Source organism: Talpa occidentalis, unplaced genomic scaffold, assembly GCF_014898055.3.
Source record: "Talpa occidentalis isolate TD23 unplaced genomic scaffold, MPIMG_talOcc4v2.1 talOcc4.8, whole genome shotgun sequence".
Lineage (NCBI taxonomy): Eukaryota > Metazoa > Chordata > Mammalia > Eulipotyphla > Talpidae > Talpa > Talpa occidentalis.
Genome location: NW_023605194.1, coordinates 22,104,393 through 22,125,724, shown reverse-complemented (window position 1 = coordinate 22,125,724; position 21,332 = coordinate 22,104,393). Strand labels below are relative to the sequence as shown.

Below are 21,332 nucleotides of genomic sequence, written 5' to 3'. Positions count from 1 at the left end.
CCCTCGCATTTCAAAGATTGAGGACATAACTGTTCCATGTGGCAATGCTGAGGGAGAAGGGGAGAAAGACAGAGGTTAGGAAAATTAGCACTGACTTTTTTTTCCTACCACTTTGAATTTTTATTTTTTTGTTTTTGTTTTTGTTTTTTGTTTTGTTTTAGAGGTTTTTTGTTTTGTTTTAGAGGAAAAGCAGTAAAAATAGGAAAATAACCATTTATGTGGCACATTTTCAAACCTGGGCTTCCTTTTCCTGCTTCTCCAAAGTTGTGATCTAAGTCTTTGAAAAGGACTCCTGAGAGCCTGGCTCAACCACTGGCTGTGTAAGAGATGGTAGCAGCAGACATGTTGTTTATGGTTATCCAAACCCAACACCTTGCTTAATGAGAAAGGAAGCAATAAAACAGGAATAGTGGACAGGCCAGCTGGACTAATCAGTCCTGGCAGGAGGCCCGCCCGCCCCAGGAAGCTGGAGCCCATTAATTCCAGCATCTCATCTACTTGGAAACCACCTTTCTTAGGATTTCAGGAAGAGCAACAGCCCTTTAAGGAATCAGAACTGGTCTCCTGTATTGCTGGTGAGAAGGATATTGGTGAGTGCTTCAAGAAGCGTCTGAAACCTTACCTAAGCACTAAGATCTTCTTGGGGATGCCCATGCAGCTTGTTCTTTATTGTATGTTGTAAGAAAACCAGATGAGGGCCTTCCTGGTGGCACAAGGGGTTAAGACACAGCACTATGAAGCCACTGCTGCACAAGTTCAATCCCCGGCCCGGGAGGTAACTAACCCACATGGCACAGCAGACCTCTCCTGTCTTGTCCACTCCCCTCAGCAGTGTATTTCAGTCAGTCTGCCTGTTCTGCTCCCCACTCTGTCTCTGGTGAATCCTTTCACCTCCCCCCATCTCTGGCCTACATCACTGCTCTTATATGCATAAATAAATAAATCTTAAAAAAAAAAAAAAAGAAAGCCAGACGACAGATGAGTAACATTCCTATGTTTCTTTTCATCCTTCTGGTGCATTCATGACTCTAAGTTTACCTGCTCTATTAGAAGAGGACAGGCTCTTTACAGCCTTCCCTCCTCTTCCTCACTGCCCATTCCTGACTATTAGACCTTCTCATTTCTCCCTGGGTCTTCCTGCTCTAATCTCTTCCTCCTCTAGTCATTGCCCATGCTGCCGCCACTTGTCATCTCAACAAGCCTCTCCACAGCTTCAGAGAACGCACTGGCTCCTCAGTACCAGCAGAATTACTCAGTCACGCTCATGTATCAGTCTGTGTGATCAGTTGAGGGACAGCTACAAATACCTTGTTTCTGATAATATTGAAAGAAGTGGGCTTCACCTGGTGGCGCAGTGGTTGAGCGCTGGGCTGCAAAGCTGCCTGCGGCCTCTGCAGCGCTGGTTCGATACCCGGCCGCTGGCAAGGGTCCCACATGGAGCGCAGACCTCTCCTGCCATGCCTGCTGCTCCCCTCAGCAGTGTACTTCGTCACTTTGCCTGTTCTGCTCCCTGCTCTGGCTCTGGTGAATTCTCTCACCCTCCCGCACTTCTGACTGTACCCAGTGCTTGTATAAATAATAAATAAATCTTTAAAAAAAATATTGAAAGAAGTGATCTGGGGAATTATTTACTTAAAAATAAAGTGAGTGAATTCAAAGTTGTCACAATAATATTCAACTTGCCTCAACTATGAAATGTTTCCTTAACTGGGAAAAAAGCTAAAAAAAAGTCAGCAACTGCACACAATCCATTGTCTATTTTATCCATTCATTCATGGGGCTGTGTTAGGCGTGGGGAAATAAAAGTGAGAGCAACTGACCCACAGTATACGATGATCTTTTCTCTTACCCACTCCTCACCCATGTTCTCTGATATTATTTTCATGGTTTACTTCAAAGATTACTCTCTGCGAAACTTTTCCTCAAACCTTCACAAAATGAATTATTCTTTTATCTGAGCTCCAGATTTTTTGACTCTATCTCAGACCTTGACCTTATTATACTGAGATGTGATTTCTGTTTGCCTATTTGTTTTCTCTTTAAAATTATGAACAGCTTGAGAAAATTATATTTTTTCCTCTTTAATATGCCCTAGAGAATGTTTGCCAATTGATCTGCTTATTAAATACTTGTGAAATAAGATAATGAAATAACTTACTTGTTAACAAATGAGAGAGATAATACTTTACCAATGAAAATTCAGTGTTTCAGAGAAGATAGCTAATAACCTCAAAACCATAAGAACACACACCAAATCCTAACAGACCCCATTCAGGGCTCTATCCACTTTCTAATTGAATTTTCCCATTTGATGAGACCTAGAAGCTTCTGGATAACTAAACTGTCTCTATATTTAATATGTCCTTCTTAGATTAGACAGGCAGGGTTATTCTGGGCTCAGCCATTCTAATATCTCATCACATTCTTTCTGATTTATTTCTTATGTCTAATGTACTTCCTGTCAGTTTCATTAATTTTTTTTCTGTATAATTTCTTTTTATCATCTCTTTGTTCCGGAGTGCTATATTTGCCCATTTTCTTTTGGTATCAGATCAATTTTTAATTTGTGGCTTCTGTTTCTGTAACATTTTTAGGTTTTAAAATTGCATTCTCTGTTCTTGTTATCTCAAACCTCAAAAAAGCAACTGAATGCAATTCCAACAAAACAAAATTAAAACGAGTACACAAAAAATGATAAAGCCACTGGGCAGGCAAGGGAACTACAAGCATCTGCGAGAAAATAAGGAAGAAAGTATCACGGGGCCCCACAGCCATGCTGTGTTCAGGGGTCAGGGCCAGCAGAGGAAGAGGCTGAACAGCAGCCACTTGCACAGCATCATTTTCCTCCCTGCCCTGGTCCTGCTCTGTGGCTAAGTAGCTTCTCTGCATCCCTCCCCATCAACCCACTGACAAGTCACAGCCTCCATTTCCTCTTGCTCAGGACAAACTCTGTAACTCTCCTACTTCCATCGTGAAATTCTGTAAGGTCACCCTAAATTGCCTCTGCCTCCTTGAAAAGCTTTGGTCCCAAAGAAAAGTCTGTTCCCAGGGCCCCCCCCTCCAGTGGGCAGCACACACCTTCACACTGTGGCTGCCTAAAGGTCCAGAACTCGCTACACACTGAGCAAAGTCTGTGCACATAAAACACATGACTGGAGATCAGGGATGAGTGCAAGGCATTCTCTGGAAAGCCATGTCCTCTTCTACTATCAATATTGTGGTGATATTGGGCCTCCCTGGTGGAACAAGGGGTTAAGCCTCAGCACTGTGAAGCAATGGGCAGCCACTGCAGCACAAGTTCAATCCCTGGCCAGGGAGCTGACCCACCTGGTGCAGCAGACCTCTTCTGACTTGCCCACTGCTCCCCTCAGCAGCATATTTCAGTGGATCTGCCTGTTCTGCTCCCCACTCTGTCTCTGGTGAATCCTCTCACTTCCCTCCCCCTCCAGATCTCTGTCCTACACCCCAGCTCTTGTTCGCATAAATAAATAAAATAAATCTTAAAAAATTATTGTGGTGATATTAGATATTAATATTATGGTGGCCAAGTTTCATTCAGCCCTCACTTCTAAGACATCCCCAAAGATTTTATGAATAGACTTTAGGGTCAAATCAATGTTCTTTCATCAATAACATTCATTATTCTTCTAAAAGTCTTCCTACTCCTGGGCATTTAGGAATATAAATATTACATGGTCCACAAAATAAATGATTAATAAGCACAGGAGAGGTGCAGGAGTGTACTGGGTAAGAGTGTGGACTCTGGAATTGGGTGAGCCTGGGTTTCAATTCTCATTTTACTAGTTAGCAAGTGTGACCTTAAGCAAATTACTGGTCTCTACAATGGGTTAATAACATATAATACTCTAACAAAAGAGCACTTGTAGCCTAAAAGGTAATACAATTACTACATTTCTGTAAGTTAAGGATGCATTTCCCACAATTTAATGGTTTTGAAGTTGAAATGTTTTTCATAATATCACAAGAAACTTGCCAGCAATTTACCCTCTCCCTCAGTTATTAAATGGATGGTACATTTTATAATTACTTATGCTTAAGAATCAAGGAACTGTAGCTCATGGAGTGACAATGACTGTGGCTTTGGAGCTCTTTTGAGGTAAACATACATTTGCAGCTAAATCTCCTACTTATTACTTACTGGTGTCTAATGTATGACAGACAGAGAAGGGCCAGCACCTCCCTCGGGTCATATTATCCCTTTGCAGACAGAGAGGCTAATTTATTTGAAGTTTAAGAAATGTCCTGCTTTAACTGTTTTCTACCAATATCCTGGGAAGGATCCTAGGAATGTGCTTATATTGCCAAATATATATTGAAAAAATATAAATCTCTTTTGTTTTCTTTTTCTCAGAAAGGTTCCATAGAGCTTAGAATCATCCATGGATACTGCCCAAGGTAATTATGCGTTACAGTTTAGTTTTGGGGGTCCTCTGCCTCTTGCAACTATTTCTCTGGCCTGTGTTTCTCCTCCCCTCCATCAAAACCTACTTTTGGGAAAGGACTTTTTATTGGATGCCGATTCCTTACTGTGAAGTTAAATGAGCATAGTTTACCTCTTCCCTAGTTATTTGCATTTTGCATCCTCTTTCCAATGTAGAAAGATTTTTTTAAAACACAAAATATCTAGCATTAACAAACAGAAATACCATTTTGAACCATAAAGACACCTTTTCTTCACTCCCAAACAACACCTAGAAGGTATCGCCTACCATGCCTACATGCTGGCATAACCTGTTTATGGCCATCTGGATCAGGTCCCACCCACTCCACACTGTGACAGGAAGTTAGCAACAGACTAGGTTCTTCTGCACGTGAGCAGCAGAGACAGCAGGTCCATATGGGAATGAGAAGGACCATTTCTTTTATACTTCTTTCACTATTTTACTCTGCTCATCCACTTCCTTCCCTACCTGTCTCCTTCCTTCTGTTTTCTTTCTTGATTTATTAATTAATTTCAAAACATTAAACATCCTTCTGCCTCACCTATTTCTATGGTCCTAAAACTTAAATATATTAGAAGTGGTATAATGTCACCTCGCGTATTGAGACCTCAAAAGAGGTAGTCTTGATTAAATATCATTAGCAATTATATGCAATGTGACATTAACAAAAGAATGATCATGGCCATATCATGAGTCATATAAACTATTTTTTACTCATATGTATCTACCCCCAGTTGTCCTCTGACCACACCATAAGAATTGTGTGAATTAGAAGTTATCTATCCATCAGGTATTCACCTGAATGTCACTTCTTCTGGGAGAAATTCCCTGATCTCCCTTCCTCGGCAGACTTCTCGTTATGGGTTCTCCTAGCACCCTATGTGTCCCTGATTAGAGTCATTGTATCTCATTCTAATTGCTTGCTTTGTTAAGTATTCTCCCAGTAAGCCATAAGGTTTAGGAAGATAATCACCACATCAGTCTTGCTTACCATTTAATGTTCAAGGATCTGGAAAATACTAAGAACTCTATAAATAGTTGATAAATGAAGAAAGGAAGGGAAGAAAAAAGGAAGAGAGGAAGGAAGGAAGGAACCCTTCAAATATCAGGGCAGCCAACGTTCCGTGTATTCAGTATTCAAAATCATTCGGACATTGCTTTTGGAAATAGCTCTCTTATGGCTGGGATTTTACCAACTCCTTCCTGTACTTATTGAATTGCTGAAAATAATATAAAAATGTGTTATTTCCTCCTGTGATTCCTCTAGGAGATGAAGATGCAAATCATAGAGTCCAAGTGACTTACGCCAAAGTGGTTCTTCTTGGTTCTTAGTCATAGTTTTGGAGTCAGCCCAGCTCTCCACACTATACCATCTGCACTGCATCCTCAGCATCTCTCACTTTCCCATCTGATTCTTTCCTGCATTGTGAGATTCTCAACTCTTTCTTTTGACTCATCTCCCAGAGTACAGATGATTATCCTCATTCTAATGGAAAGGAGAGAGTGTGCGGATCATCCAAAGAAGTGGGCTGTCCAAACATTGTCTCTTTTTGGCTTTCAAACACATCACATAGATTTTCATATAGCCAGAATTCACCCACTGCTCAGAAAACTGAGAATTCTTCTCTAAGTGGCAGTCCAAATTTGGAAATCGCAGCTGTTTTTAGCAATTGAGTCACTGCCTTTCAGGTGCCAAAAATATCACCTATCATATTCTCCAGAGGTCAAAAAAAGAGGAAGGAGGAACAAAGTCAAAGAATAAGTTGAGTATAAAGGTAACATGAGGCTTCTCCACTCACATAAATTATATAAAAATAACTACAATAACCTAAACAACAGTAATAATAGGCGTTAAGAACTGGCACTCAGTAGCAATCTCCCTGAGAGGGAAAGAGGATCGAATTTTCAGTGTCTTCATTTTATAGATGAAGAAACAAAATCACAGAAACTAAGTGAATGGCCCAAGGTCACACAGCTGAGCCTGAGTTCCAACCCAAGTCATCATACTTCAATTCCTGTATCTTACTTCTTATTCAAACAGTCTCACTTAGCCTCTCCTACCCCAATCTAGTTTGGTGGGAAATCTGTCCTTTCCCCAAAATTCTGAGCCTAAGGAGGGCCTTTAGGAGTCACTGAACTTCCCAAAATAGAGGAGAAACAGATTCCACTTCCAGATTTCATCTGAGAGATCCAGATACATACATATTAAAATTTTGCAAGAAAGAAGTCTGGGTACTCTACCCTGGTTTGCACCTTGGACTCTACCTCCTCAGACGCCCCTCCCCACTGACAACAGACTAGAAGTAGCCAAAGCAAATTACGAGGCTTTGCAAAGCTTGGTGACCCTTCTCTGCTCTCCCTGTTCCCACCTCTTAAGGTCAACCTAGCACCTACCATACATTCATCCTGAAGCCAATGGAAAGTCTATCCCATGAATCAAATTGGTAGGATCCATGTTCCCTGCCTCACCTAACGAAGGGTGGAGCTGAGCCGTGAGAAGTTGAAGACTTAGAGAGGACTTGGAGGAGCCATGTGGAGCAGAGAGACAAGAGAAGAAGTCCTGTTTATGTCTTTGCCTTGGACTTGCACCAAGGACTTGGGGAACATGGAGGGAGACAACATGGAGTTGAGACATGTAGAGATACTTGGAAGAGACATGGGTGAGAGACCGGTGGGGAGGCTGACAATGGCAGCCATTACCTTGATTTGTATTTTGATTTTGCTTCTTTTGTCCCAGACTTGCCTGGTTCCTTCTGCCCCTTTCCTATGGTTCCCCATCAGAAGGTGCCTTGGACTTCTTGCAAGCTTTTGGGCCTCAGTGGCCTTGATTTGGGCCAATCCTGTTTGGCTGGACATTTACCTACAAAAGGATGGGTAACTGGGGGTGTTTTATTGGAAAACTATTATCCTTTTTTTCTCTTCTCTCTCTATACACACTAATTCTATTGAAGTTCTTTCACACTAAGAACTTTGCTTGGTCTTTGTCTTTATGTGATGGATGGCAGAACCCACTAGAGCATGAAAGTTTGTGGGTCCTGAAGTCCCCCTCAGTCTGTACACTAATAAAATCTCAGGGCATCTGTGACCCAGCAACACCTCCAGGAGATACCCATTGAAGGCAATATTTGCTAAGAGCTTTGTACAAGTAGTAGACTGCAGTGCCAGGTAAGGCCAATTCACCTAATCCCCATAGGGACCAGATCAGATGCAGAGTCCAGAACCTCCTCAAAAACACTTTGAGAACAACAGGACTCAAGAGACTGTTTGTAATATGGGTATGACATTGTTATGAGTTTAAAAACAGGTTACAAACTTCTATTTTAGTGATCAAAGATGTTTTCTGTGATTTATCCAAATAGGATTTTCTTTCACAGTTTATTTTATGAATCACTTGTTCACTTGTCTACTTGTCTATTTGTCATTCCCATATCAAAGAAGGCCTAACTATTATATTTTTTTCTGCAAAGATTTGTTTCATCAGCTCACGAGGTTGAACAGTGTTGAATGTACCCTGGAAAATACCCGACAGGGCAACAAAAGATGTGGTATCATCATTTTTGAGGCTCATGAAAATTGCAGGCATAATATCCTCACCATTCAGAATTAAATAATTCAGCAATTCTCAAAGTGTCATATGCTTTGGGGAGAATCACTTGACAGATGACAATTAAAAACAGAAATGTCTGGAATCCACTCCAGACATGATAAATCAGAAGATCTAAAGTGAGATTAGAAATATTATAAATAACTTCTGGTGATTTTGAGTATTCTCAAATTTGAGGACCATTGATCAAAGGTCTTGCTAACAGGACCTACATCTAATATGCAATAGCATTATGTATTATGTAATATATATATATTTAAAGATTTATTTATTTATACAAGAACTGGGGTACAGGCCAGATGTGTGGGAGGGTGAGAGGATTCACCAGAGATAGAGCAGGGAACAGAACAGGCAGACAGACCAAAGACACTGCTGAGGCGAACAGCGGGTGAGTCAGGAGAGGTCTGCCATGCTATGTGGGTTTCTCCCTAGCCAGCTGGGCATTGAAATGGCATTGCAGAGGCTGTGGACAGCTTCACAGTGCTGCGTTCAACCCAATGCACCACTGGGGAGGCCCTATATAATATATATTTATATACTTCCCTCATATCCCTACAAAAGCAAGGAGTTATTATATATGTAGATGATTCTAAGCCACCTAGGAATACCATAATTATGGCCTAGAATTGCCAATGCTCCAGATCAGAATTTCACTAAATGAATATGATCATCGTATCCTTAAACTAACCCCAAATAAACCCCAGCAAAGAGAAAACAATAAAGTAAACTTATCCTTCCCTTAAGGAACTCACATTTTAGAAACAAACTATTAACAAAATATTTGTTATTAAACTAGAGAAGTTTTGAAACCTTGATATGGCATATTCAAGCCCTTCTTAATTTGAAAAGCAACAAACAATAAACATCACTTATGAAGGAAGCTCTGAACTCTGTGCATCTGGACTGCACTGTCCCCCCTGGTTCCCACAGTGCCGATTCCAGCTGGGACTCTGTGACCTTCCCCTCATCTTACCCCCAACTTCACTTCTCTTCTTCCCAGCAGACTTTACTCACTTTCTGAATTTTCCTAATCTGGTCAGAGAGCGTGTCTAACAGGCGAGTTTTCAGGAAGTCCATCACTTTGACTACTCGGCCATCAATGTAGCAACTGGAATAAAAATAAAATAAGAATCAGATAAAATCTCAAGCACGAAATGGAAAACACACTTCTCTAGTCGGAAGTCTCTGTTTCATATTCTAAAATGTTGTGACCCTAGGTACTTATTTCAAAGAAATAACATGCTTGTTATCTTCATCTCTATTTGGTCTTTTCCCCAGTCTTTGTCATGTGAAACTGCTTTGCTTGCTTCATAAGAACTGACAGGGACCCATAAGCAAAGTGGGTAGTTAGGAAAAGTTTACTCTATTCCTCCCCCACACACAAACACCTGACAGTAATTTAACACCTGTCCCATGCCACCCAGACCTTAAAGTAATGAAGGTTTGTGAGAAGTCTGAATGAATATTCAAACATTTTGAAAGGTTTCCACACCTTTGCATAAGAAAATAGCACCAATAGCAGAAATGTGACTTCGAACAGTGAGTGAGTCTCAAAGGTTTCATCTCTAGCTCACTTCCTTGGGCAAAATACCTGTGCTTGATCTTCCCCTACCATCCAGAATAAATGAATGGATGGATGGATGGACAAATGAATGAATGAAAAAATAAGTAAGTCATCCAGTTTAAAATCCAAGAGCCCTCTCCTAAAAGAATAACAAGTTTTGCACTCACCAGTGTGGTGGTATCTGGGTTTTATTAAGCAGCTTAAATGAAACATCAAGTTGTGTTGACACTATGTTGTGAACAATTTGACCATAATAGGTTCATCCAACTTTGTGGGAACCCCCTTTGTGAATCCTCATTCTGAAGGATAAGCTGAGACTGGCCCAGGGGTAGGCAACCTTCATTACCCCAAACCTCCCTAACCCCACCTTTACAAAATTCCAAATTAAATTCATTTAAGCCTTTGCTTATAACTCCTGGGTACCTTACCAACTCACTATGTTCTTGACTGATGGTCAATGATAGATTATTTCATTTTTAATATGACACCAACCCATCAGTATACATTACAGAACTATGTGAAGTTCTTTTAAATGTTAAGCCCATATACCAGTATGTGACATACTAGAATATTATTTTTTATTGTAAAGGGGGTGAAGAGAGGGTAAGAGATGAGTTCCCCTCACTCAGCCTTCCCTTTGGCCTTGCTCACCACTTCAAGGCGTTTCTACTGAATACAATGTTTAAATCATTGATATGTTGGAAAGAGCATGGGCTTTGAAGAGATCAAATCTGAGTTTAATTCTAAACCAGGTATTGACTACCTATAAGATCTTGGGAAAGCTACTTGATCTTTGCATGACTTGGTTTCAAGAGAGGTAACACATCTACTTCTCAGGATTAATTAAGATTAAGCAATAACAAACCTAAGTGTTTGACACACAGTAGGTACCCAGTAACTCTTAATTCTTTCTAATTTTTCTAGTTTTCAGCTCACAAAGATAGGGTCCTACACAAGAGAGGACTGATTAAATGATACATGAAAACAGAATCCTAAAAGTGGAATTGCTGTGTCAAAGGGCACCGCTGTTGGTTGAATTATCGTGAATGCTTATACTAGGGAATAAAACAGCAACAATGAGATGACATTTTACTTCAATCCTGGTGCAGACGTCTGACTCAGATCCAATAAATATATGACATGTACAAACAACACTAAATGTTGGGAATATCCATGTCCATCTCTTCTGATTACTACTTTACTATTAGCACCTCTGATTTCATTTAAAGTTACTATTAGATGACATATTACATGAAAGCTAGTTAGGCATATTAAAACAGAGCAGCATTAAAATAAAAATGTTTTATGCAATGTTAAGCTAACACATTAAGGATATGAGTACTTGTTAGTGTATTACACGATGACTAGGCATAGGCTAAAAATGCACTGTGGTGAGTTTTCTTTTATGTTTCCACCAAGTACGTTAGTTTCCTGTTTTCTCTTTTTCAGCTCCCAATAACTACTTTAAACACCAATGTTCATGATTTTTGCTGGCAACAATATACTTTCATGTATATTCAGATGGACAGGTCAGATTACCTTTTCAATATACAGGATTCCCTATGCACACTGACCCAACCCCACACAGTTCAGGGTCCAGGGATGAGGTCCCTTTACTCCTGCCCTTTTCATTTTGTCTCTTTTATTCAAATACACAGAACTCAGAGTTAGAAAATCTTGGTTCAAACCCAGTTTTACTACCTGTATGATACTGGGTTTCTCCTTTAAAATGGGTTAAAAAAAGAACCCCAAACTTATAGTGTTTTCATAGGATTATTGTATATAAATCAAATAAGAAAAAATCTGGGAACAGAAGCTGGGACATAACAGGTATCCCATAACCTTGTCTGCCTTCTGGGCTACTTAAGTGCCCAAGGTAGCAGCGACTTGGACTGAAAAGTCTTGGGATGGGGCAATCAGGGAGCATTGTCTGGAGGAGAGCAGGTTTATCCACTGCAGGATTTGGAATGAGGGAGTATGGACCAGAAGAACAGACTCTGGGATTCCCAGCAGGTAGAACGCAAGAGGAATGGAGAGGGCTGTATTAGGTTGCAAACATCTGGAGTTTCAGAACACCTCACTGAAGCATGTAAGCTTGCTACACCCTCTCAGAGATCCCCGAGGGACCCCACTCTCACACCCCACTAGTACTATCCCACTGTGCTACAACTCGAATTGATGAGAGGCTCTTCTGACATGGGTTTGAAATTACTGTCCATTATGGTTGTTCTCTTGGTTCAGAAACAATATGATTCCGCCTTTGTATGCTATGATGAAGAGGAATTCCAGCAAAAACATTGACTTAAACTTTTTAGAGCCTATTCTTGGTCCCATTTGTAATCTAACAAAGTGGATTCAGTCACTCTCCGTTGGACTTGGACTATTCCCATGGGCTGTGAACTAGATGGAAGCAGGAGAGCCCTCTCTGCAGGAAACCAGTGTGACAGGTCATCTTACCCCAGTAGTGCACACAGGCAGGGGGGAAGTGAGGAGATCATTAAAAGTAGTAAACGTGATGATCCCAAGATCTAGTTTCTTCTTCAATTAGTGTCATAGAAGGATGAACTTATGCATAGTATTTGATAAAGTAATTTCCATGGTTGAATGGGTCACTTATGGAGCTCTTTATTCTTGGAAAGTCAGAAAAAATTAGAATATCTTCTCAAACATAAAATGCAACATGCAAAAAAAAATTTCACTTTGCAGTGACTTGGAATGAGGGTCCTAATTATACATCACTTCAGGAAAGAATAACAGATAGTGGTAACTGACCAGCAATCTCAGTATTTCAGTAGATTTCATAGATTTTTCATAATTACCTCAACTATAGAAACAGCCAGACATCAGCCACTTTATCAAAATCAACATCAAAGTATGTGATGTAAATAGACAATGTATCCTATTATTTTAGTTAATAGTATCTTTGGGGATCTTCATATTTGTTTGATGTTTTGTCACCAGAAGTACATTTTGTAAGTGATTAAAAAAAATAGTAAATGTGAGAGACTGTGAAGAAAGAACTAATAAAACTTTCATGGAATGTTAGAGAGAAGAAGGGAGTCCGTGATGAGCCTGAGCTTAGAAGAAAGGATGTCCTGGAGAGTGCTGAAGATATGAAGGCCAGTCAGACTTGGGCTTAGGATTGTCTGGGGACAGTCACTCTGTTGGAATTATCAGTGATGTGAAGAAGACCAAAGATATACCACTGGCTCTGTCTTTGGCTAACATGTAAAGGAAGAAGCCACGGCTGTGGATGAACTCTCTCAGAGAACACGGGGAGTTAACAGAGATGTCAGAGACTCTAAAATGTCCTTAAATATGGCTCTTAAATATGAGAAGTTTCAGCAATGGACACCATCTTAAAGCCATATTTATATTGTACTGTGGGAATATGAACTCTGGTCTCCTAGGATTTAGTGTTACTTTTAAGAGAGGAAATGATTTAATCACAGGTGTGAGTCTGATAACTTTTTCTTGGGTACTGTTGGACAATTAGCTTGCTGCATTTATGCTCTCTAATTGTGAGGTTTCTAAGGAATATTCCAGCACCACAATCTGTGCCTATTTGAAAATGTCCTGCCTGTTACAGAGCTTGGTTCTCTGATACTGGTTGCCTGTGATAAACGGCCCAGTATGTCAGTTAGATTTGGAAATGAAGGAGGTGGGGTAGTCGTGGTAACCATTTGCAGAGAATAAATTGATGAAAATAATGAAGATGGTGATTTCTAACCAAGACTAGTAAAAGGAGTTAAGGCTGGATTTAAACTGACTGCACAGTAGCCTGTTTTCTCTCTGCCTTATTCTCTTTCTCAATAAGATAAAAATGATTTTGACCTACCAACTAGTCACTCCATAAGAGTTAATTAGTTTAGAAATGGCTACAAGTTGTCAGAAGTCCAAATAAATCTGGGAAGAAGGAAGGCTTGAGGAAAGAAAAGGAGAGATAAAGGAAATTCATCAACCTGAGGTGCTTTGACATCATCCACTCAAACCTGGCAGGATGATTATTTCAAGAAATACTCAGACCAATACTTCTAGGTAAATCATTGCCTTCCTTCGAGAGCTCTTGAAATTTTGGCATCTCTTAGGATCACACCACAAGACACTCAACTGTTCAACTCAAGGCTGGAGCCAAGAGAGGCTGTGCAGATATACCTGTCTGGGAACTATTACAAATACAGTGAGGTTGAACCCTCGGTGCATGGACACACAGCCTGTCTGGCTCACACCAACAGCCATCATTCCTTCCTCTGCTGGCCTTACACTGACAGGTCATGTCAAGCACACATCTGAGGAGGTTGCAGTGATGGCAGAGTCCACAAAGTAAATGAGACTACCCACCAGTGCATTCACCTACTCTCTAGCCCTCCTTATTTTTAATTTTTATTTCCAGTTTAATACTTTTTTAAAAGCTGGTCCTTTTCGGTTGATCATAAAGAAAAAAAAAAGCTCATTGCAGACAAGTTAGAAAATGTAAATGAATAAAATATGAAAATGAAAAAATCACTGGTAAGTCCAACATAGAGTCCATGTTAACCTTTTGAGGTAAACCCTTCCAGAGTTTTTCATTGTGAATACACAGTAATTGCCCATTTACTTAGTTATTTTAAAAACTTATCCCACTAGCATATTTACTCAAAACTGCCCCATCTGAAACTCTCAAACCCTTCTCACAGGGACAGTGACAAAAACATTACAGACTGAATCAAATCAGTGGACCCTTAACTGCATTCTGGCCATTTAGGGATCTCTGCTAGAAGCAAGTCTCATCTTCAGTCTCTGCAGCCAGGTTTTACCCAGTTCCAACCCCCACTGCCCCCCACCTTTTCTCCAGGCCTCTAGATTCAGTCTTCAGAACTATAGGACAATTAGCCACTTAGGCTCATTAGCCTCTTAAACATTTAATGAGGAGAGTTTGTTGGCTCCAGGGGCAGCTGGTTTTGTTTACCTGGCCCTTTATTTTAAAAGGAAAAACCTTTGCCCCTTATTATGTGACCCCTTCTTTTATTTCAGGTAATTGCATTAGTGCTGGCTTCCCAATGCTTAGGAATTTCCGGACATATTTTGCAGCCCGCTGCTTCCAGGGAGGAGGGGCCGTCTGCTCAGAATTCTAACACCCAGCCTGCTGACGGGGCAGGGAATTCCATAAAACTGGGGCCTTCCCCACTGAAGGGGGGTAAGCTTGGATAATCATTAGAACAACCCGGTTGACCTATAAAACCCATTCTGACACCTTGAAGCCAAACATTGGAGAGGCTGACTAGAGTCTCTTGTAAGCTTTAAAAACTGTGTTGGCCTCTCCTCCAAAGACCCTCATTCTGGTTTCCTGCTGAGCACATTCTTCTTCACACATCCTTCAGGTTTTCTTTGAGAGGCTACATTGTTCTTGATCTTTGCAATGGGACAGGCTTCCTATCCTGTGTCCAGGTCAGGATGGGATAAAATGAACAATATTACCAAAAAGAAATGACCTCACAGAATATAAATATTTCTTGGCTTTGTAAACCAATTCCTGTGAGTCCATGTAAGAATCCTAGCTGACCAAAGGGTGGTGGTTCAGGAATGTGAAAGAGTTTGTACTCCGGAAAAATATTGTAGAAAAAAAGGTATACATAAGGGCATGGCTGAGGGGGCGTGTAAGGTAAGGAAAAATGTCAGGCTTTTCTGCCCTCCCGCCATCAGGATAGATGATGGATCCTTGCGGTCCTGAATGCATGCCTGATGGCGGGCACCTGGAGTAGGGTGTGGGCATAGGTAGATGGGATTCACCTGGGCTGAGACTGGGCTTTTTAAGGGTGGCGTAACGGGATGCCAGCAGAAGCAGAGAAGCAGCAGAACAAACGGAAGAGCAGAGAGGCAGAGAGAAGGCCGGAGAGCCCAGAGTAAAGACTTGCTGGGGGCTGGGAGGCCTGCCAGCCTCCTGGCTCCCCAGCACCCCTGCCTGCTATGTACCGGGTAAATCCCAATAAAAGACCTACAAAAACCACTGAGGGCTCCAGGACTCCTCCTTTACCCAGTCTGCTGGATCTTAGAAAACCTGCACCGTGTCCATTCCTGCCCCGACAGGGCAGTATCCTGCAGGCACATGATGGGGACTCAAATAATATATTCAAGCATGAGTGCCTCCCTGATCTAACCCACAGTAAGCTGAAAGGGTGGCCCTGAGGCTGTGCTAAGGACTCCTTTCCCTTGGTCTTTCTCTCTCCTAACTCGGTAATTGAAAGATGATTAGATTAGATTCAGCTGAAATGACAAAATTTCATGGTAAAATTATACTTAGCTCTCCACAAATAAATATTCTTTACCATTCTTCCCTTTAAAAATTTTCAAAGAACTGAAAATTTCTTGGTACCCTAAAATATCTCATTACCCTCTTCCCTAAAATCGCCTATAAATTTACTTTGGTTGTTGATCTAAAAGGGGCCTAAATCAGGGAAAATATCAGCATGTTCTTCTCAGTGATTAAGGAGAGATTTTATTTAAACACAAAGAAAAAGCAAGCTGAGTGCTACCATAGGAAAGATTTTTAGGTAGAAGAATAGCCCATTTTAAAAGAATTATTTCTGTTTTAAAGAGTTAATAACAGTAATAAAAAGCAAAAAAAAAAAAAATTCTTTTTCCCGTGCTAGAAACAATGATAGTTTGTTTTCTACATTAAAAATGAGAAAGGTAAAATTTCATTTAACACATTCCAGTTACATGTTTTGGACAATAAGAGTAAAGGGGAGTATATTATATAAAGAAAAGAGAGAAAAGAAGGTGAGGGCTGAAGAGAGAAACACCAGCACCTTCTTTTTCAGGGTCTTTTGGATCCCTCAAAACTCAACTTACTCTCTTCCCTCTGTTCTTTACCTCGGATAGCCAACCAAGCCTCACCACTCAGATAACTACATATATACCCTCTAGACATCCGTTTCTCCCTCTCCCTGAACCCTAAATCCACCTCTCATGCTTCTCTAGCTCTATGGCATCTGCTATCTAATTGCATCTCCAGTAGTGAACCATGGCAGTTGTTTGATTCCACCCCCTAGTCTCCTGTTACCTAGTCCCTACTCCTCACTTCCTGAATGCTCTACTTAGAGTGGCAAACCAAGCCTCAGCCCCTGCTTCCATTCCCTAGCTGTGCAAACCTTCTTGGCAAAACTGCAAAGTCTACCTAACAACCGATCTTTGGAGACCTTCACCTGATCGGCCACCTACACACAACATCCAGGCTTAAGTGAATGGTATCTGGGGTTCATGTGTCAGCTGGACTCCATCCCTTATACCAGTGGTTCTTAATTCTGTTTTTGTGCATGCCAATACTGTTCTTCAGGTGATACTTATAAGGGTTATTTTGTAGAAAGAGCTTTATCAACACTTTGTATTGTCAGTGCATTAGTGTTGTTAATTAGGAATGAGTAAGGAATGAAGGCACATATGTCACATGTTTGCCATTTTTGTTCTTTTTTAAAGATTTATTTTTATTTATTTAGGCATACAAGAACTGGAAATAAAAATAAAAGATAAACAATTGGGATTACATCAAATGAAAGAGTTTTTGTACAGCAAAAGAGACATTAACCAAAGCAGATAGACACCCAACTGACTGGGAGAAAAGTTTTGCACACAATATAAGTGATCACAATGGGACTGACCACAAAGATCTACAAAGAGTCACCTGACTCAACAAAAACAAAGTAAATAATCCAGTCAAAAAATGGGCAGAAGAACTAAAGACACTTCTCCACAGAAGAAATGCAAATGGCCAACAGGTATATGAAGAAATGTTCAGCATCACTTGTAATCAGGGAAATGCAAATCAAAACCACAATGAGATACCATCTTACACCAGCAAGAATGGCACATATTAAAAAAACTAGCAACAACAAATGTTGGTGAGGATGTGGAGAAAAAGGAACTCTCCTGCACTGTTGGTGGGAGTGCCAACTGGTCCAACCACTATGGAAAGCTGTGTGGCGGTTCCTCAAAATACTAAAAATGGAGCTACCATATGACCCAGCAATTCCATTCCTAGGAATCTACCCAAAGGACACAAAACCAAAAATTCAAAAGGATGCCTGCATCCTTATGTTTATGGCAGTACTATTTATAATAGATAAGATATGGAAACAACCCAAATACCCAAAAATAGATGAATGAATCAAGAAGATGTGGTACATATACACAATGGAATACTATTCAGCAATCAAAAAAGATAAACTCATGCCATTCACAGCAACATGGATAAAGCTAGAAGGGATTCTGCTCAGTGAAATAAGCCAGAAGGAAAAAGAAAAATATCAAATGGTTTCACTTATAGGAGGAATATAGGGGGACCAAATAAGGGACCAGGAAAAAAAATAACAATAATGATAAATTTAAAAAAATTAGCAGGCAACAATAAATCAGAGACATTCGGCAAGGGAAGAGGGAAAGAGGGATCAAAACAGGGGACAAACAGGTACAAGGGGCTATGGTGTTGGTTCACAGGTCAATTGGTGGTGGGCATTTTGCAGGGAATACCTCTAAAAGGAAAACGCATTCAAGCATACATTGCATAAAAATGAACAATGATGTAAAATATATAGACAAATAAAAAAGAAACCATGGGCCTCCCTGGTGGTGCAAAGGTTAAGCACCACACTATGAAGCAATCCACAGCTTCTGCAGCATGAGTTCGATCCCCGGCCAGCCAGGGAGCAACCCACATGGCACAGCAGACCTCTCCTGACTCACCCGCTGCTCCCCTCAGCAGTGTATTTCAGTCAATCTACCTGTTCTGTTCCCTACTCTGTCTGTCCCTACTCTGTCTCTGTTGAATCCTCTCACCCCCCGCATCTCTGGCCTGTACCCCACCCAGCTCTTGTATGCATCAATAAATAAATCTTTAAAAAAAGGGAAAAAAAGAAAAGAAAAAAACCAAAGAAGTGTCTTATCTTATGTGTGTGAATGTATATGTAAAATAGTGTCCATATCTTCAAATAACAGACTTTTAATGAGGATCCACCAGAAAAAATTTATCTCAAAGTTTAGTATCAGGAAAATGATGTTTCTCATGAAAAATTAGTTTTTGCCTTACGGACAACAGATTTTGTTTTACACTTTGTTTTGACTACTTGAAGGCATAGAATCAAATTTGTAATCTCTATTCTAAGACATTAAAGTCAGCTGATACACATTTTAGAGTGCTAATCTTTCCCACTTCTTTATCCTTCTTCTAAGCCTAATTTCCACTTACTCTTAATTTCTCAATTACTTTATCATTTTCCAAGTGGACAGAAAAGTGACCAAAAGAGGATGGAGAAAAGCGTGAGGTAACAAAAATTCAAAAAGGGCACTTGAGGGCCTCCCCAGTTGAGCGCTGGGCTGTGAAGCTGCCCGCAGCCTCTGCAGTGCCGGTTCGATCCCCGGCCACCAGGCAAGGGTCCCACATGGCATGCAGACCTCTCCTGTGGCCTGCTGCTCCCCTCAGCAGTGTATTTCGTCAGTCTGCCTGTTCTGTTCCCCACTCTGGCTCTGGTGAATTCTCTCACCCTCCTGAGCTTCTGACTGTACCAATGCTTATATAAATAAATAAATAAATCTTTAAAAATAAAATAAAAATAAATAAATCTTTAAAAAAAAAAGGGGGCACTTGCTAACTCACAGACCATATGTTTAGCTCCCCCTATACACAAAGCAAAGCAAAGCTAGTCTCATTTCCTATTTTCTTTTCTTTTCTCCAAAATCAATCATTTAACTTATCAAATATCTAGGAAGGCTACAGGAAGCCCTAGTCTCTTATCAAGTTTAAAAATACTCTTTCTTTATCAGATCAAATGTTTTATTTGATACAATAGTTTGAGGTTGAATTGTGAATCCATTAACCTTTATCTTGTTGTAAATGGATTTCCCCTTCTAAGAATTTTTAGACATTTTTTATGTTTTCCTGGAGTTAGAATTGGCTCTCTTAGCTGGCACCAAGAGTTGGTAAAGGTTGAATTAATATAATCAGAGCTACCTGGTATTTGTAGCTCATATTTCCCCAAAGATCACAGAATACTTTATGGATAAACTTAAAGGATTTTTTGAGTGAGAACAGGGCAGTTTTGCATTTTTCCACTGCAGGGACTTCACTCAGTGTGTGTGGAAGTAGGGGTGTCAGGGGAGCAGGCAGAGAAGTGGAGGCAGCCTTGGGCTTATGGGGAGATTCACAGGCTTATACAGTATAGTCTCCAAACTTTTTCTGTAAAGGGATAAATTATATGTAATTTAGAACTTGGGGACTATATGGGTGGTCTGTATTGCAACTTCTCAATTCTGCTGTTGGAAAACAAAAGCAGTCATAGAAAATAAGTAAATTAATAAGCATAGCTGTGCTCCAATAAAACATATTAATGGGCATAAAAATTCAAATTTCATAGAATCTTCACATGCCACAAGTATTAGTCTTTTGATTTTTTTCAACCATTTGCAAATGCAAACAGCATTTTGTGAAGCTTGCTGGCCAGACAAAAAACCAAAACGGAATGGATTAGACCTGCTGGCTATAAGTTGCTAATCCCTACATTCCTAAGCAATTAAAACCTCTAAAAGTTTTCTAGTTAAAATGAGAAGACTAACAGTTATCCTCTGGGAATAAGCACTATCTGCCAGATTTCCCTCAGAAGACATACAACCACCACTGGTAGGGTCGACAAACACATCCTTAGTACCTAACTGTAAGGATTTTCACGCAGGAGTAAATGTAATACCTTCATAGAAAGTCTATCAAAGTAGATTTCCCAGTCCTGAGCGAAGTCCTTGAATTTACTATTTAATCAGCATCCTAAGAGATATGATTTATGTGTAGAACAGATCCAAACATTGAGAATCATTGGATCATTGTAAATTATTAGCTCCTTTGCTTACATGAAACAAACAAAACCCTACCAGGTCCCTTTGAGCAAGTGCTCAAAGTAAGGTCATCCAGGAAAGAAGGTGCTAAAAATACACTTGGCCTTCTAACACTGGTTTCAACAGCTGTATAAACCTCCAGATCCCTCTGTTTCACTCTTCCTTCTGTAAATAGCTTCTTTCTCTGTGAACTCTCCTAATTTACTGTGCCCACAATGATTTATAGTAATATAAAGTCATGAATCCAGAAACAATCCTGGGTCATGTCACCCTCTCTAATCTAAACTGACTTCATAAAATGGAATTTGTATTTCTAAGAAAACACACATGTATGAGTGGATATCAGGAATCCCCCTTCAAATCTTAGAAATGCTCCACAAATAAAATTTAAAAAATAGATAACTAAACTTGAAATGATGGGAAATCCCCAAATAGCTGAAATAAATAGGGATTCAGAATTAGACTTGTAACTGAGTAGAATCTGGAGAAACTGGATGATGCATAGGCCTCATGGAGACAGGGGGCTACAACTTCTACCAGAAAGTTCCACGTCTGGCTTCATACTTGAACAGGGCATTGTGTGAAGTTCCTATGCATGTCTTTTGTTGCTTTTTTAAGATCAAATTCCATGTCTTTTCTTAATGACTAATATGAATATTTTATAGATTCTGGATGCAAACTTTTGGTTATATGGTTTTTTATATATGGGTAGACATATATAGATGGATGTGTGTCTGTGTGTGTGTGTATAAATCTTCTCTCAGCTTGTGACTTTCTTTCCAGTCTTATATGGTGTCTTTTTTTAAAAATTTAATGAAAAGATATTCTTTATTGAAGTGGCATT

The 21,332-nt window shown here is 40.1% G+C and overlaps 1 protein-coding gene across 2 annotated transcripts in view; it reads right to left on the bottom strand.

The window, feature by feature from the left end:
- HPSE2 (heparanase 2 (inactive)) overlaps nt 1-21,332 on the bottom strand; it is a 448,287-nt gene that overhangs the window by 117,015 nt on the left and 309,940 nt on the right. For both annotated transcript variants that reach the window (XM_054690003.1, XM_054690004.1), the window contains one exon: nt 9,082-9,175. In XM_054690003.1, coding sequence (XP_054545978.1) covers nt 9,082-9,175 — 94 coding nt within the window. The remainder of the gene's footprint in view (nt 1-9,081; nt 9,176-21,332) is intronic.